At 41.0% G+C, this 16,457-nt stretch overlaps 1 protein-coding gene across 2 annotated transcripts in view; it reads right to left on the bottom strand.

Annotated features, from left to right (window-relative positions):
- Nucleotides 1-16,457, bottom strand: part of pde4d (phosphodiesterase 4D, cAMP-specific) — a 211,894-nt gene that overhangs the window by 170,164 nt on the left and 25,273 nt on the right. The window contains exon 3 of one of the 2 annotated variants that reach the window (XM_028578739.1): nucleotides 13,415-13,653. In XM_028578739.1, the coding sequence (XP_028434540.1) occupies nucleotides 13,415-13,653 (239 nt within the window). Of the gene's footprint in view, nucleotides 1-7,056; nucleotides 7,961-13,414; nucleotides 13,654-16,457 lie in introns of those variants that run through there. The other variant, XM_028578738.1, reaches the window with a different exon arrangement.

Genomic DNA, 16,457 nt, shown 5'->3' on the forward strand with positions numbered 1-16,457 from the left:
AGGCTTTCCTACAGCCAGTCACACTCACTAGTCTGTGGTTCCTGCTGGACATTGTCCAGTTTTCAAATCGGACGAATATGTTCCCCACATACACAACCTCTCCCATCATCTTGAATCAGCGTCAACATACAGCATGCTCTATATGAATATATAAATATATATGTGTAGCCAGGCCAAGTAAACTCTTCACATTCAATCAGGCCCAGATTGCTATTCAGTACAGCAGCAGAAGACAAATCCTCCCCCTTCAGTTGGGCTTCAATGGATCTTGGATATGTGGCAGCATAGGGACAGTGGTTTATAGCCACTATGTATTTGGTGCAGTTTAAATCCTGCTTATAGATCTACGGAGCTCTATTCATCTCCAGAGAATACGTAGAGACACCAGGGAGCAGAGACACAAAGATACTGGGGGAAAGTTTTGATGCAATCACATACAATGTAAATACGCTCCAAATAGGTAATGGCATTAGTGTTAGAATTAAGAGGATGTGTTAAGGTAAGGGCAATCCCCTTCACATACTGTATTGTCCTTCACATTTCTGCAAGATGTAATTAAAAAAAAAAAGGATAGCATGCCAAAAAGGTATTTCAGACATCTTTTATAATCCAAATAAAACTCGCATTTATCCCAGGGATCAAATACAGCCATTACTGATTTCAGTTAATTCAACATGAAACATTAGAGACATGTGTGCCAAGGTCAGTGTTCTTGAGTGTACCCTGGTGTTATAGATGGAGGTAAGGTAACTTTTCAACTGAATTAAAGTTAAAGAATACAATCAGTATTGACAGTATTTACTGTAAACCTCTATTACCATGATGATTTTAGAACATATCAGAAAGCTTCTGACAAGAACAAAGCCTGCAGCACTATCGCCTGCAAATCTAACACATCCTGTATGATGAATGACCTTTTGCCTTTCTCCTAAGTAGCTGTGGCTTTACGCCATGTTTGACTAAACTTGACTTCCCCATTTCAATCTGTCTGCATCATTGCCATCATAATGCACATGTTCCTCTTTCAAAGCCCGGGTAAGTCACAGAACTCATCTGAAGAACATTCTCAATACACCTTCCCTTTCTGCCTGGATGGACAGGTCAATAAGACCCAGACAAGGGGCTGGCCATTGTAATTATCAGCTCTGCCAGCTTTTCCTATTGTGACACCAAACACATAAAAAACTATCTCGGCCAGAAATGATTACTCATAACCCATTTCATTACCCAAGCTACATGATGCTTGATGCTGACCTCTGCTAATTTAGTACCATGTCCGCAATGTGTTCTTTCACATGCCTGGGAGTCTATGTGTAGCAGCCTATGCAGTATGACTGGGAGTATGGCTGTGACTGGGGTTATATATACACTGTAGTCATGTACCAAATAGCAGTTTCTGACTCGCTCACTAACATCCTTGGAATCTGATGACATAGCCAGGGGTTTACGCTTCATACTGGCTAAAAACCTCATTCTGGCAAGTCACAGTAGGCAGTCACAGGGGGACGAGGAGGATTGGCTGAAGAAAAATCAACGACTGTTACATACAACGTAGAGTGAGAGGGCAGGGGAACGTTTTCCAATCTGCTGCTGCTGAGGGGATAAAATGTCCAGGAAGGAGCTCCTTCCATCCCTTCCCTCCTTAGATGTTACATACTTCTTTTGTTTTGACATTTTAATCGCCAAATCTTGATTGCTATTTGACAGAGAGAATAGAAATCATGATCCTCCTCTTCAATGACATCTCCACAGATAAAGAACCCACCCCCACTCACCCCAACCCCCACCCCGCAGCATCTCCAAACAAGCAGCAGGAGAGGAATGGGAGAAATGCCATCTCCTCATTAACGGATGCTCCAGATTCTTGCTGAAGCCTTGAGCAGCGTCCAGGCCCAGCCTACATTGTGACACATTTGGGTGATGTGTTTTACCTTGGGGCTGCTGGACCTTGCACAAACCAGCCACTCGGGCACACAAAGCTACATCCACAGTCCTCTGATGGAAAGATTTGCTGTCTCTCTCTATAACCAAGATTGATATCAACTGTATGTGTTGCGCAAGTAGCTGGGTCTTCTCATACGTTTTCTACAGGGGCACTGCATCAGAAATAGTTTATATCTGTCTGTAACAATCAGGAAGTATGTCTTGTTGATCTAACTTGCAGCAACAACTTGATTGCTGAGTTTTTCATGTGAAGTGTGCCTTTTATTTTTACTAGGAGCACGGTTACTCTGAGCTCTATTATGGATACATGTTTTGGTAATAAAGCTACAATGTGCCGTTTTATTTTAGTTCGGTCACATTTTAATTGAATGGGTATTAATAAATGCACATTCAGAAACTCAAAGTATTATTCCTGTCATTATAGTGCAAACACCAAAACTAATACATTAAATGTAAACATGAGGTAAGTGGTCACTGGTCACTTTTCTGTCATTACAGCATCAGAACAAGTAAACAACTTGTGCCTCTTCTTATTCTCCCTTAAAGTGATGGTTCGGAGTAATGTCCCCCTAGGTTCCTTTGCACCATGACCTCGAGCCAAACACCCCCCCAGAAGCTTTTTTCACCTGGGTCTAACATTGGGAGAGTTAGCGTAGAGTAGCGTTATCAGCTGAATAGCTTAGCGCAGGGGCTAATGGATCCGAAGTGTCTCTTAACATTACCCCACTAATAATGCCCGAAATGATACCAAACATCTACAGTAGTACAAATAGGTTATGCACTCATAAAACGATGGATTGTAAAGTTTGTAAGTACACCAGAAGTGTATGTAAATAAGTTTGTAAGTTTGGAGACATTACCTTATTTAATCATTTAAATTAATAAATATTTTTGTTGCATCTCTTTTCGGTGTAGTAATTTGTAGACGGCCCTAAGCACTCGTCTTACTGCAGGTAGCAGCAGCAGCAGCAGCAGCAGAGAGCAGAAGCCAGCAGGCAAGTGTTATTTACATACACTTCTGGTGTACTTACAAACTTTACAATCCATTGTTTTATGAGTGCATAACCTATTTGTACTACTGTAGACATTTGATATCATTTCGGGCATTATTAGTGGGGTAATGTTAAGAGACACTTCGGATCCATTAGCCCCTGCGCTAAGCTATTCAGCTGATAACGCTACTCTACGCTAACTCTCCCAATGTTCGACCCAGGTGAAAAAAGCTTCTGAGGGGGTGTTTGGCTCGAGTTCATGGTGCAAAGGACCCTAGGGTGATATTACTCCGAACCATCACTTTAAGGCTCTGACACACCAACCCGACGGCCGACCCTCGGCAGAAAAGGTAGTCGGACTGACTACCTCCCAGAGTTGGTCAAAAAAGTGCCTTGGAACACACCGAAGCGACGCCGACTTGAGCGTACGTTCTGCGCATGTGCAAGACGTAATACGTCTCCATAACAGCAGTCATGCTCATCCCGCTTGTCATTTCTGGGTTAGCACGTCACCAATCAGATTGGTCATTGAGTCCGACTGCCCACCTTCCAATTCAACATGTCAAATCGGCCTTGAATTATCGGCCATCGGACAGTCTGGCGAGGTCAGTGACTTGGGTCTGTTCCGTGTGTTCCGTGCTGTCGTCAGTCGGAGGAGCCGTCAGCCTTCATTTGGGCTGATTTGACATGTTGAATTGGAAGGGGAGCAGTTGGACTCAATGAACAATCTGATTGGTGGAGTGCTAACCCGGAAATGATGAACGGGATGAGCGTGACTAGAGTCTCTCAAAATCTGACGAAAATCTTTTAAACTGACTTTTGTCAATCTGAAATGAAGACAGATTCAGCAACTGCATGGCCTATTTCTCGCTTAAAATGTTTTTCGTAAAATATGAGATCATATTCCAAACGAGCCGCCATGATGGTCTGGCTTTGAAATTCCGAAGAAGCCAGACCCACGTGACGCGTTCATCCAATCAGCTGCCAGTTTTCATTTTTTGGGCATTGAGATTAGCGCCACCTGCTGTTATGGAGACGTATTACATCTCACGCACGCGCAGAATGTACACTCAAGTTGGCGTCGCTTCGGTGTGTTCCGAGGCACTTTTTTGACCAACTCGGGGAGGCAGTCAGTCTGACTGCTTTTTCTGTCGAAGGTCGGCCATCAGGTTGGTGTGTCAGAGCCTTTAGAGTCCATCCCCCATGGGACACTGAAAGGACAGTGACAGAACTACATCTGTACATGTCCTTGGCGTCCAAACTATTCAAAGCTAGATCCCTCCATACTTATTCTACACCAAATTTCTCACTTACGTTTAAAGCCAGTTCCCCTTTTACTCTCGTAATTTCCTTCTTCCAAAACAGTGGTGAAGAACACCAGGAACAATTGCCAGGAGTTGAGTTTTCAATAAAACTAGATTATGACTGGTGTGTTAACTTCATGCCAAATTATTCAGAGCACACAAGCCCATATGACAGATTTTCTGACCATAGACTGAATATAAAGAGAGTCTGACATAGTCAGTTCACATAAAACACACCGGGGCTACATTCACTACAGCTGACTTCACAGAGAACAATGAGGGCAAAACAGTATCACCAATCTATTTTAAATGAATATTCTTTGTCAAGATCAGCTTAAAACACCAGATCTGCAGCAGGTTACTGTGTTGTTCACTACCGAGCCTGTTTGTAACTGGTAGCCTACGGACAATGTGATCTTCACCTGTTCAACTGACTTTACCAGATAATACGCAACTGTCCTGCATGTGAACTAACCACAGACACTTGCCTTGTGCATGGACTCACGGCAGTACGCTGCTGAGAGTGAATAGGGGAAATACTGGAATAGATATCTGGCGTTATTTTAAACGAACATAAAACACTGATGCCAATTAGATTAATCTACTTATTATTAATCAAAAGTGCCGGAACAAAATGTGACCATTTGGTTGCAGTCTGGAGCCCTGAAAGATATGTAACCTGCTGCTGCCTTGTTGACTGGAAAAGTTAATTAAATGCATGGCTCAGTGGAAAACACATGCATCACACATCACCTTTATACAGTATAAAAACATTGCTTTTTTTCCAAGCAGAGAAGTTACTAGTTTTCCTTACAATTTAGCTGTATGCAATTCATTTTTAACAATGTGCTATTTTTTAACCTGTTCTGCTTTCACACAACAGCTGCTGTTCTGATTGTATTGCAATATGTTGTGCATCGCACAATCACCTGCATTGTTATTGTGGACGGTGTGTCATGACAGGATTGTATATTATGAAGATTCCTACCCCTAAGGTGTGTTCATTTAATTAAATTCACACCCGATGAAGGCCCTTGCGAGTCCCAGAAGACATTGAAATAAGAATTACAGAATGACCCAATGGTTGCACAGAAGAATCAAAAAAACTCAAATGACCTTATTGACTAGCTACAAATAATGGTGTGCTGGGCTGTGGTGTACAAGGGGGCAAATTTGATTTAGCCTGCTGTGAGTGTTCCTGAATATCTGCTGGAGTACAATGTGCCTCTTATGTAATTAGCCTCCTATGCAAAATTTGATTTGTTTGGGTTAATCTCTGTGTAATTACCCTCCTTAAGCAAATATGAAAAGTGCTTGAATGATCTTTCATACAGTTAAATTACATGAACATCTCCTGTTACATTTCACTCTGTTAGGATAAAATACAAGTTCAATCGAACATTTTAACATCACATGGGTGTTTTGGTCCAGCACGCCACTTTGCAATGTCATTTCCATCTGTGCTCTATACGCTCCCTCCCTCCCTCCCTCCCTCCCTCCATGTGACTGCTCTGCCACTGTGACCATTCTGTCTATCGACCAGGCAAGCCTGTGGGCTTTCTATAGTTGACTGGACATGCAGGTAAGTATTACTCAAATCTATACCGAGAGTAAGAAAGGAAACCGCAAACTGTTTGACAGAAACTTACATCGCCAACAGTCACTTAAGCCCGGGAGCTGAGGTGACCTTCTCAGATTTCATTTCTTTTTTTTCCTCCCTCCTTCCCAGAACAAGTAAGTAGTAAGAGCAGAAACATTTCCCCACACACCCGGGATGTCAGAGTACAGAGGTGCATTTGGTTCTGTCTTATCTGTCCGTCTGCAGGCAGGCTTCACTAAAACTGTCTTTACTGCAAACACGACTGCCGTAATTTTACAATAGCTGCTCAGTAGCTGCTCTGGTTAAATAATGTGCAAGCAATACCTGAAGACCCAGCACTTGTCATACATGCCCTAAAATTATCCATGTGTAGTGAGTCAGATTATTGGGTAATTTCAGAGAATGTGGTCACCATGTAATAGTGATGATGTAAAGCCCTCCTACTGTATCTCTTTGAGTAATTTGACTTACAAACATGAACACTATGGATCCTAAAGCCAGTGGAATTAATCCCTAAAGATCACTTAACACTAGTTTAAAAAAGGTACAAGGGGGCTGACAGCATGTGTTGTGTTTAGGGCCCTGTACATATGAATATTCCCTGTGACCTACCTTTGGTCAACGCCTACCTTTGATTTCCACCAGTCTCTGTTCTACACTACATCTCTGCCTGCCTAGTGTGCCAGATAGAAACTAACAGATATGAGCACACACATAAAAGCCTAACTATTAAGCTAACACTAATTTACACATCTTTCTGACCAAAATGAAATAAGTGCTAGTAAGCTCCGTTATTATAAAACATATTAAACTGATTTAGGTTATAGGATAGCGTGTGTCTAAGAGTGAAAAATACACAAACGGCAATGTTTTTATGAGGACAATTTTGCGACTATTTTATTCTTTTTTTCTTTTTTTTTTTACCTTTTCGCTATCGACTTCCCAAGCATATACTTTATCCGTCCTTTCTTTACCATTACAGTTAGTGTACACAGCAAATGCTTTCGACGGTGAGACACGAAAAAAAGTGATGAAAAACAGAGGTCGATCATAGGCGAAGCCAAAAATGAATAATCTCCTCAAAGTTAGGACTATATACGAGCCCAAAGACTTCACTGCTCTCGCGCGTCGGGCATCCACACAACGCCCATCTTCATCGATGGGGGGAAAAAAGGAGACAAAAGATGAAGAAATACGGTTTCCCTTTTGCCCTTACCGTCGAAGACCTTGAAACGACGACGGCCACGACATCCTGGATTTCTTCAGCCCGGGTCGGTGCCCCGTGTCAACTGCGTAAGTCCGGTCCATGTTCCTTGGGTTGAGGTATCTCTCGGTGTCCGAAAAGCCTCTTTGTCTCACGCGGTCGTTGTTGCGCACTACCAGCGCGTGGCGGAGCGGAGACAGCGCTGGCTGGTTCTGCTGCCTCCACAGATGTTTGGGCGCCTTCGCACTCACGCCGGTTCCGCCGCCGGCAGACGCCGTCTCCACTTTGCCGCAGGCAGGGTCCATCCTCGCCTGGTTGGTTTTTAAATAATACTTTGTAAAAGCAATACACACTTTAGGAGCATTCACATGGAATGACCTGGAGGAAGGTGATGAGAGGGTGGGGGGGGTGGGGGATGGGGTTGAAACACTCAGACTTTAAAAAGGTGTTTTTAGAAAATAAATAAATTCGTAGACAAAATTATAACCATAAGTAATCGAGACAACTTTTTAGTTACTCCAGGTGCTTCACGTCCACGTTGTTTTTTGGAGCTCAAGTTATGGAGTTTAACTCAATCAACTTTATTGTCACTGCCCTGCAGAAACACACTGGACAGAGCGAAAAATGAATCCTTTTACGCATCACGAGGTAGCCCTCTATGCGGTTTGGAAAGGGGAAGTGTCCCAGAGCGAGGCTGCGAGGAGGAAATCGGCTCAAATGAGTCTGGTTTCCAAGTGTTCTCCGCTTTCTCCGTACACGCCCATTTCAGCAAGGTGTGCGAGCAGTCCACACGGGCGGATGGTCTTTCCACAATGTCATGCAAACTTCAGTAGTTGTGGTTATCTTGATCCACGGTGTGCGTAAAACCAGACATACGTGACCACACTGTTCTTCCCTTCTCAAGTCCCCTGAAAGGAACAAGCGGCGACGGAATATAGGGAGCAGGGTGATAAATTAAACATAAGGGACCCTCCCTAAGCACCTCCCCTGAAACCCGCTGTGAGTGAAAAGCAGGCCATGGGAGTGGACAGAGAGCCAGGTGGCCAAATCAAATCATATAACAACACCGAACCAGTTTCATTATACAATAGTCCATTTATATTTAGGCTTATCACAAAAATGCAGTTTTTGTAGTGTAGAAAAAAAGTGGACATAGATAACAGAATAGATTTAAAATAAGGAACATATTTGTAACAGCAGGCATTTAACACACTGCATGTAAAATAAGCTCACCTTGACATTAATTCATTAAACCGAGGGCTATTACCGGATGCATGTATGTGCCTGTGATGTCCACAGGACACAAGGGAGTGCAAACATCCAGCCACCTTGTTAAAGCTTTCCTCCTCTGTTCTGTTTGTCATCATGGGGAAAGGGGACTTTCCTACACTTCCATAGCAGCTCAAGCCCATTACTCTGTGAGCAAACAGTGTGGGGATTGCAATCTCTCCTGTTTTAACAGGATAAATGTTTTTCTCTCAGAAAAAAGGTGACTTAAAACAGAAGTGGCCGGTAACTGAAATGGTGGCAGGACAGCACACAGGGCAGATAGAATAGGTGTGTGCCTTTTATGCACACATGAGCAGCACACATGCACACATGTGTGGACTTTGTGTTGGTCCACCTTTACTGCTGAAGTTAACCATACTCCCTGCAGGAATGCACTGATACAACAGCAAAACTGAATACTGCACATACTGACAACTGACCTGAAACTTAATATTCATTTCATTTATTTTCCATTTCTTTGTTCCTAAACAGTCAGCATGACGAAAACAGTATAACTAATATGTTTTGATATACATTACCTTCAATTAGTTTTAGATTGTAAGGCAGTTCACAATAGACAAAAGTCCTCCCTACCCTCACAAAATGTGTTGCTTGTCGCTACATGTAGCAAGTCGATTGATGAGGTGAACATCACACAATTACATAATGTAAAAAAGTAGCAAGATTCCACATGAAGAGTTAGTTGAGGTTTAACAGTGCTCACAGTTACTTTCATGGACAGCGCTAGCCTGCTGTTCTGTGCCACAACCCAGCATAACTGCCTTCATTGGGGTAAACGGCTGTATTTTCTGTACTCACCTACAGAAGTTAAGTTGTAACATCCAGCCAGGTGAAGTAGTCTAGCTTATTTTAGGAGCAATTTGCATGACAATGCAATGTCATGTTTGTTTCCATTTCCACTGATTTTGATTTAGACCATTATTCTGGGATAATACTGTGGGATAATGGCTGAGATAACTATTACTGCAGTATCCGCGCTAATGCTTGTTTAAAAGAGAAGGTTGTCAGCCAAACCTGACTAACTCACAGTACGTAGTTTCTTAGGTCAGGACACAATTTTATAACCCTTTCAAAATATAACGAAAGTAGCGAATGTAACTACAGTTCACGGTCAGTAAGGATGAAATAGAATATCTGAATTTAGGGGAGAAAATTTAATAAAAAAGAAAGGAGAAGAACAGTTAATTTCCAATTGATCTCAGACATAATGCATATGACTCTTGGGATGAAATTTTAGTGTTAATCAATGTAGCTGGTTTTGATCCAATATTGAGCCAATATCTAATACTATTATTGGTACTGGTACAGCCTTTGTCAGTACAAATTTATATCTCAACAGGCTCTCTTAGGACTTGTATCTACCAGCACAATCAATGTATGTTTATGTATTTAAGGCACGTATTTTAAGGCACTGAGGGCTATAAGTTATGTAAAATCTCTATTCTTTCTATAGATTAAACAAAAGAGAGAGCATTACTAGAGCATCTAATGGAAACACGCAGTGGTGCACTACTTTGTGCAACTTCTTGGCCCGTGCATTAATACTGCAGATAGTCTTATTAAGCCACATACAAAGTTAATGTCACTAAATTCTCTCAAAAGTTGCAGTTGGAGCATTTTGTGCGGCACATCTTTCATCCTTAATGGTTTACAACTGTATATTTCTTCTTCACAGCTGTGCTGAATTATAGATGATTCTAGCTTGAAGCAAGGTTAAGATGTATGGCCTTTGATAAAATTCTCCCCATCGACCATTTTTCTCTCTACAGTCCATTTTTTTCTTAAACTTTGTATGTCTTGTTATGAAAGCAGTCAGTCTTGCTTGATGTGGTGTTAACACAATGGGACATGACTGATGGTTTAATCGGTAGGCTTTTTACACACTTTGATTTCACATCAGGTTGTGTCTTTTTTGGGCGCTGCAGGCAATAGTTTTGAAAAGTAAAATGACAACTAGTTTTTGAAATCCTCCAAGAAAAAGATAAAATAAGAAAAGGCAATGGCATAATTAAAAATGGTTGATGCAACCGACAGTGACAGGCCTGTCTCGCCTTTTCTTTTCAAATAATTACACAACCCCCTTTCAAATAACCCAATCCTTATCCAGCCAGTGTAACATGAGTTTTAAAAGAATGGTCACACTTGGGAATAGTTTGCCCTTTCTTGAAGTTCACATAAAGGTTTTCTGACAATTATTCAAAAGGATGGGCTGCCTTTACATCTAATGCCTGACACATTTTGGCATTATCCCTTGTGTCTTTCGGGTCACCGGGACCCGTCCAGTTTATTTGACGTTTTGTATTGGCATTGTCGTTGAGCTTCAGGGTCCCAACACATTCTTGAAATTGAAGCACTTACTTTAAAGCAGAGCAAACTATTTCAGCACTGTTGTGCATCTGAGTTGCCATGAAAATTGCTCTGCCTGCCTGAAAATGTAATTTAGAGCTAATTGACACCAACTTTTCTTGTTTCCATCAAAAGAAGTCTACAAGTCAATAACACTTTCTTCTTGTTTAGTCTCTCGTTAAGTCCCTCCTTGTAACATATTCTCTAATTAAAGCCCTTTTAACAAGCGTAGCCCGTATTATTGAGCTGTAAATTACACATTACTCAATTCTTTATTTACTCTGTGAGACAATGAAGGTCTCATCATCCTTGGCGAAGAGAGAGAAAAGGGCAAGACAGCAACATGTAGGGAAAAGTGGATGCATTTTCTGTCTCATCTGGCACATGGCGAGCCATTACACTGTGTAATGGACATAGCATGATGCTGATAAGGGATATACAGAGCCTTCTGAACCATGCCATCACAATCAAAAACATGTCAGAGCAACACCACTTTCTCTTTGATTGTCATCCCGTTTCCATGTACAATACTAACCCAGGACGACGGGGACTGAATTGATATGCTATTTCCACCTGTCTGGGTATATTTCTGGACCGTTCGCTAAGTGAAATTAGGACTTCTCCATTGGACCACTGTATTTGATACAGAATGCTGTTTCTGTTTGTTTCTGTCTCCACTCAGAGGATCAAGCTGGTTGGAGACTTGGTGTCTGTCTCTGCCAATTTCATCTAAAACCGCTCTGATACAACACATTCTCCAGATATGGTTTGTTTTCCAAGCATGAGAGACTGTGAGTGCACACTGAAACTAATACTGAGCATTTCTCATACAGCTGTTTACACTCTATGTCATAAAACTAAATAGCTGTCATGACCTCTAAAAGCCTGTATGATATGCTAACACAAAAGCTTGGATAATTAGTTAGAACTATATAAATAAATGACATGTATAAGACTACTGTTTACAGTGCTAAATGTGAAAATGACGGATCTTTACTGCACTCCTCTGAGAGGTTGCTTTTTATTTTTTTTCACATGAAATCGTATGACGTACAATTGTAATGTGATGTAAAATGTAATCCCATCAGCTCCTTCAGTTGTGCATGATTCATCATAAAGCGGAATGTGGCACATAGAAAAAGAGTCACCCGGTTGAATGGCACCGGCACTCCAGGATCCAGTGTGCATTACTTTCCCTGTTTTAAGATTAGCAAGTGACAGTGGTGACAAACATAACATCTATCGGGCCTGGTTATTTGATAAGTCACACATGAAAGCAAGAAGCCAGTCAGTGATAATTTGCATACCAGTTGCTTGCTTGGTGTTAGTCCACAACACATCAAGCATACTATGCGTTACTATTATTATTTGGTGCAGTGGTGGCCTCAAGGTTAAATAAGCGAGCTTGTGACCGGGAGGTCGTCGTTTCAATCCCCAGACCAACAGGATAAAATCTGGGTGGGGAACGTGACCCCAACCGCTTCAGTGGCCAGCAGATCAGACTGTGGCTGTACTGGGCAGTGTGAATGTGTAACTGTGTGAATGTGATCAGGGCGTTCCTGCAAAAGAGTGTTTGCCTTTCAGTGAACCTTACCTGAATAAATAAAGGTTAACAAAAAAATAATTAAAAATTAATTGATATCCTACCTTTCAGGTAGCCAACTGTTAATTTCACTACAGTATAAAGCTGAATTTGCAGAGGTGTGAAAGTTGCGTGGTAAAAGGTAATTGTTATTGGAGCAGCTTTGAACACCTCCAAGAAGAATTTTCAAATAGGCTATTTGAAACACAAAAAATTTATGAAATGTTTACTGTGATGGATTGCATATCGCAAGCGAGTTTTAAGTCTCTTTAAGTAGATTTTCATACTATACTGACATTGATATTGACAAAAACCACAAACTCAAAATGTGTGGGATGCTAGACCTTGTGGCTTTCTTGACTCTATTAGCTAGACAGCTCATACTACTTCATTGGAAGTCAGCTTGCCCCCCATCCTGGGAGGCTTGGGTCAGAGATGTCCTCCATTTTAGTAAACTCGAAAAGATTAAGCATACACTGCGTGGATCCAAATTTTTCAAAGTATGGCAACCCCTGTTTGATCACATAGAGAAGCTGCCGTTTCATAGTGTGCCTCAGGTAATCTGACTGTCACCCTTTGTATCTCTCTTTTTCCTTGTATGTATTTACATAAATAAGTCAACTTTCAACCTCGCTTTGAACCGTAGCCCTTGAAAGCAATTTTACCAAGAAGATGATATTATTTTATTTTTATTTTATTTTATTTTCTGGGGAGGGGGGTTCCTATGTGTGTATTTCTTATGTATAAGTACAAACTTAATGCTTAAGTGCCTTGTGTGAGACCACTGTGCTGCTGTTTACCCAAAGCATTTATGCCAAAGTGCTGGTATACACATACCCCTTGTCCTTTGTTTTTGTACAATCACAATCTTGAACTCTGTACAATCTGCTAAAAACACCAATAAAAAAAAATAAAATGTGTGGGATGCTTTGGACTGCAAGCATGTAAATTCCACACAATCTGTAGCTGATGAGAAAACATCACACAGCCATCAAACGCATTTCAATCTGTACGGTACTGAACGAGTGATGTGTTCTCAGTCACTTCAGACAGCTGCTCTACTGAACCACTTCACTCTACTCACCCCACACTCTAATCACCCAGTCTACTGAAAGACATTTTCCAAGTGAAAAAGAACACACACAGTCCTACCTGCTGGTGTCAGCGGAGGTGATGGCGATGAGTGGTGGGGTGCGTAGTGACAGTGTTGTGGGCCGTGGTGGAACTGTGACTGTGTCTGACTCTGACTTGCGATCACAGTAGTACTGCTCTGCCTGTCTAAAGGCCAAAGGGGGCAACTGGACTGTCCGGCAAGACAGCCTCCGCACCAGGAAGGGCTCCATGCAGGTGACTGGCCCCGGCTCTGGGGAGTCAGATGAATCATCGGACACCTGGATGAGGAGGACAGACGTGTAGGTGAATTCAAGGAAAAGATGGATCAAAATATGTAGAAAGAAAAAAAAGAAAATAAATTGTCCTAAAAGGGATTTAACAACAGAAAGGAAAAACAACAAAGGTGAGAAAAGGACTTCAAGCATATTAGTAGCCAAGCGTAAATAGTAAAAGGGCCAGTAGAGGTGGCCGGGTTAGCTCAGTTGGTAGAGCAGGCACATATATAGAGGTTTACTCCTCAACATAACGGCCGCAGCTTTGACTCCGATCTGCCGCCCTTTGCTGCATGTCATTCCCCCCCCCTCTCTCTCTCTCTCTCTCTCTCTCTCTCTCCCCTTTCATGTATTCACTTGTCCTGTAGAAATAAAGGCCTAAAAATGCCACAAAACAATCTTAAAAAATGGTCAATGCAGAATCCAGTTTTTAACTAAGTTCAAGGTGTGCAATGTTTGGTTGGTAAAAGCGATAAAAGGTTAACAAGTGTAATTAAATTCTTCATTTGATGTGTCGCCATGAAAGGCCATAACAACTACCATATGGCGTAAGTTCCAGCTGTCTTTGTCTTATCTGCCCAAAGTCAAAAGGTTCTTAAAGTAATGAAAAGCCCCATTACAACGTAAAGACATCCAGCTGCCTCAGTCCATGTATGTGATACATTATGTTAATCAGCACATGGTTCCTGATTTAAGTGACCTTTAATTTACCGCTACTGTCAGGCAAAAGTTTTTACTTGACCATTTATTAATCAAGAAACCTTTTGTGAAAAAACATGATTTAATTTTGCTTAGAAAATATTCCATTTGCCACTTTATTACTGTAGGTACACCTAGCTTAAACTATTGCAGTCTAATAAAACAGTCTTGCAATAAACCCTACCTTCAACATTCAGTTTATTGTTGAAACCGTTTTGGAGAGGTTGATTCAACTATCTTGTTGAACTGTATTGCGTTATACAGTGAGGTGTTTATTTAGAGTACCCTCATTGCCATAAACCTTTCAAAATGCTTGTCTATTGTATAAGACTGCATTAGCTTTAGCCAAGTGTAAACACTAACAGTCACCTGGGAGTATATTTATGTCTACAAGGGAAAAAGCCACAGTGCAGATGCTAAATAGGGAAGATTTTTCTTTGGATTCCTTTTGGGATGTTGTTGATTTTCCAGCAACATGTTGCTTCCAGCTAGCTTCCTCCAGTGACGCTCAAACATAATCCAAGAAACAACCAAGGCAAAGTGTAGTGTTTAATTCAGTGTAAATTATATTTTCATATGAAAATGGGTCATATGTCCAGTAAAAGGGGCTGCTGGTATTAGCGAACCAGCAGAGAATAGCCTAATCACCAACTCTGCAGCTCCTCCACCTCTACAAAGTCTTTTAGCATATTAAAGCTCACTGTTTTGGTTATTGTTTAAGCTCTTCTGGTCAAAAAAGCTCTAATGAAAATACTCCACCTTCCCAGAACCAAAGGTCACACAGAAAAAGTTAGCGACTAGCTGGTCAACATAGCGAAGCATTAGCTAGCAGAAGAAGACCCAGTAATACTTGTGAAGACTTGATACCAAAACACAGCGAGAAAGAGAGTGAATACAGGACTTACATTTATCAAGTGGTCAGAAATAACACTCTAAATTTATGTTTACATTGCTCTGCAAATAGTCAGCTGATAGCTAACATATTAGCGATACAGTAAGAACGTTAAGGCCCTGCACATTCAATTGATTAGAAATCATGTTGCAGCTGGGCATGGCAAGGGCATGTTGGAATAAAATGCAGTTACCAAACTTCATGAACCAATTGATGAAGGTGTAACCTCTCCCCCTACCAGGTGCAACTAAACTAATCAGAGGATTAGACCGATGTCAATCAAGCACAGCCTCTACAGCCTGCTCAGCCAGGCCTAATCAAGCAAATAAGTAACAGCAATAACAAGTAGTAAGTGAAAACACCTGTATGGACCATGGGTGTGGAGGGCCTTTTTTCATTTTACTGTATAATTTTCTAAATATATTTTCTGTATTACAAAACAGTGTCAGTGGTTTTCTTTCTTGTTAGCATAGTCACAGTAAGTGCTAACACAGAAATGTGTTTAAAGTAATGAGGTGTTTTCAAAGTTAGCCTTTTAAAATTATATCAGATTAGTAAACAGAATGTATTTTTGGAACATTGGATGAATGGTTTCTGATAATGGGCAATGTAGATATTGCATTAAAGATCAGCCACTTCTTTCTACAACAGTCGAGAACCCTTTTGCAATTATGTAAGCACATAATGTAATCTGAAAACTGCTGGTTAAAAAAAAAACAATGCAACTGATCTCAGCTGGTATTCTGTCTATAATGGAGTGGAATGGAAATGTCTAAGTGGCCCCAAACTTTTGACCAGTAGTTTGTGTGTGTGTGTGTGTGTGTGTGTGTGTGTGTGTGTGTGTGTATATATATATATATATATATATATATATATGTATCCTTCCCAACAAAAAGATGAAATACAAGATAAGATGGCTTCTTACTCTCCGAACAGGAGGTGGAAGAGGCTAACTGAAGTCAAAAGGAGGGCCCTCATTAAATCGAATTTCTTTGGACTTATAAAGATGTTGTTTCTTGATACAAAATGTGTGCAAACACTATTTGAATATATTTGTATATATATATATACAGTATATATATATATATATATATATATATATATATATATATATATATTTCTAGGCCTATATTTGTTTGGCTAATTATGTCCATTCCAGTCCTGAGGGTTAACTAGATGACCTCACATTACAGGATTTAAAGTGCCCATAGTTTCTGAT

This window comes from Perca flavescens, chromosome 5, assembly GCF_004354835.1.
Source record: "Perca flavescens isolate YP-PL-M2 chromosome 5, PFLA_1.0, whole genome shotgun sequence".
NCBI classification, from domain to species: domain Eukaryota; kingdom Metazoa; phylum Chordata; class Actinopteri; order Perciformes; family Percidae; genus Perca; species Perca flavescens.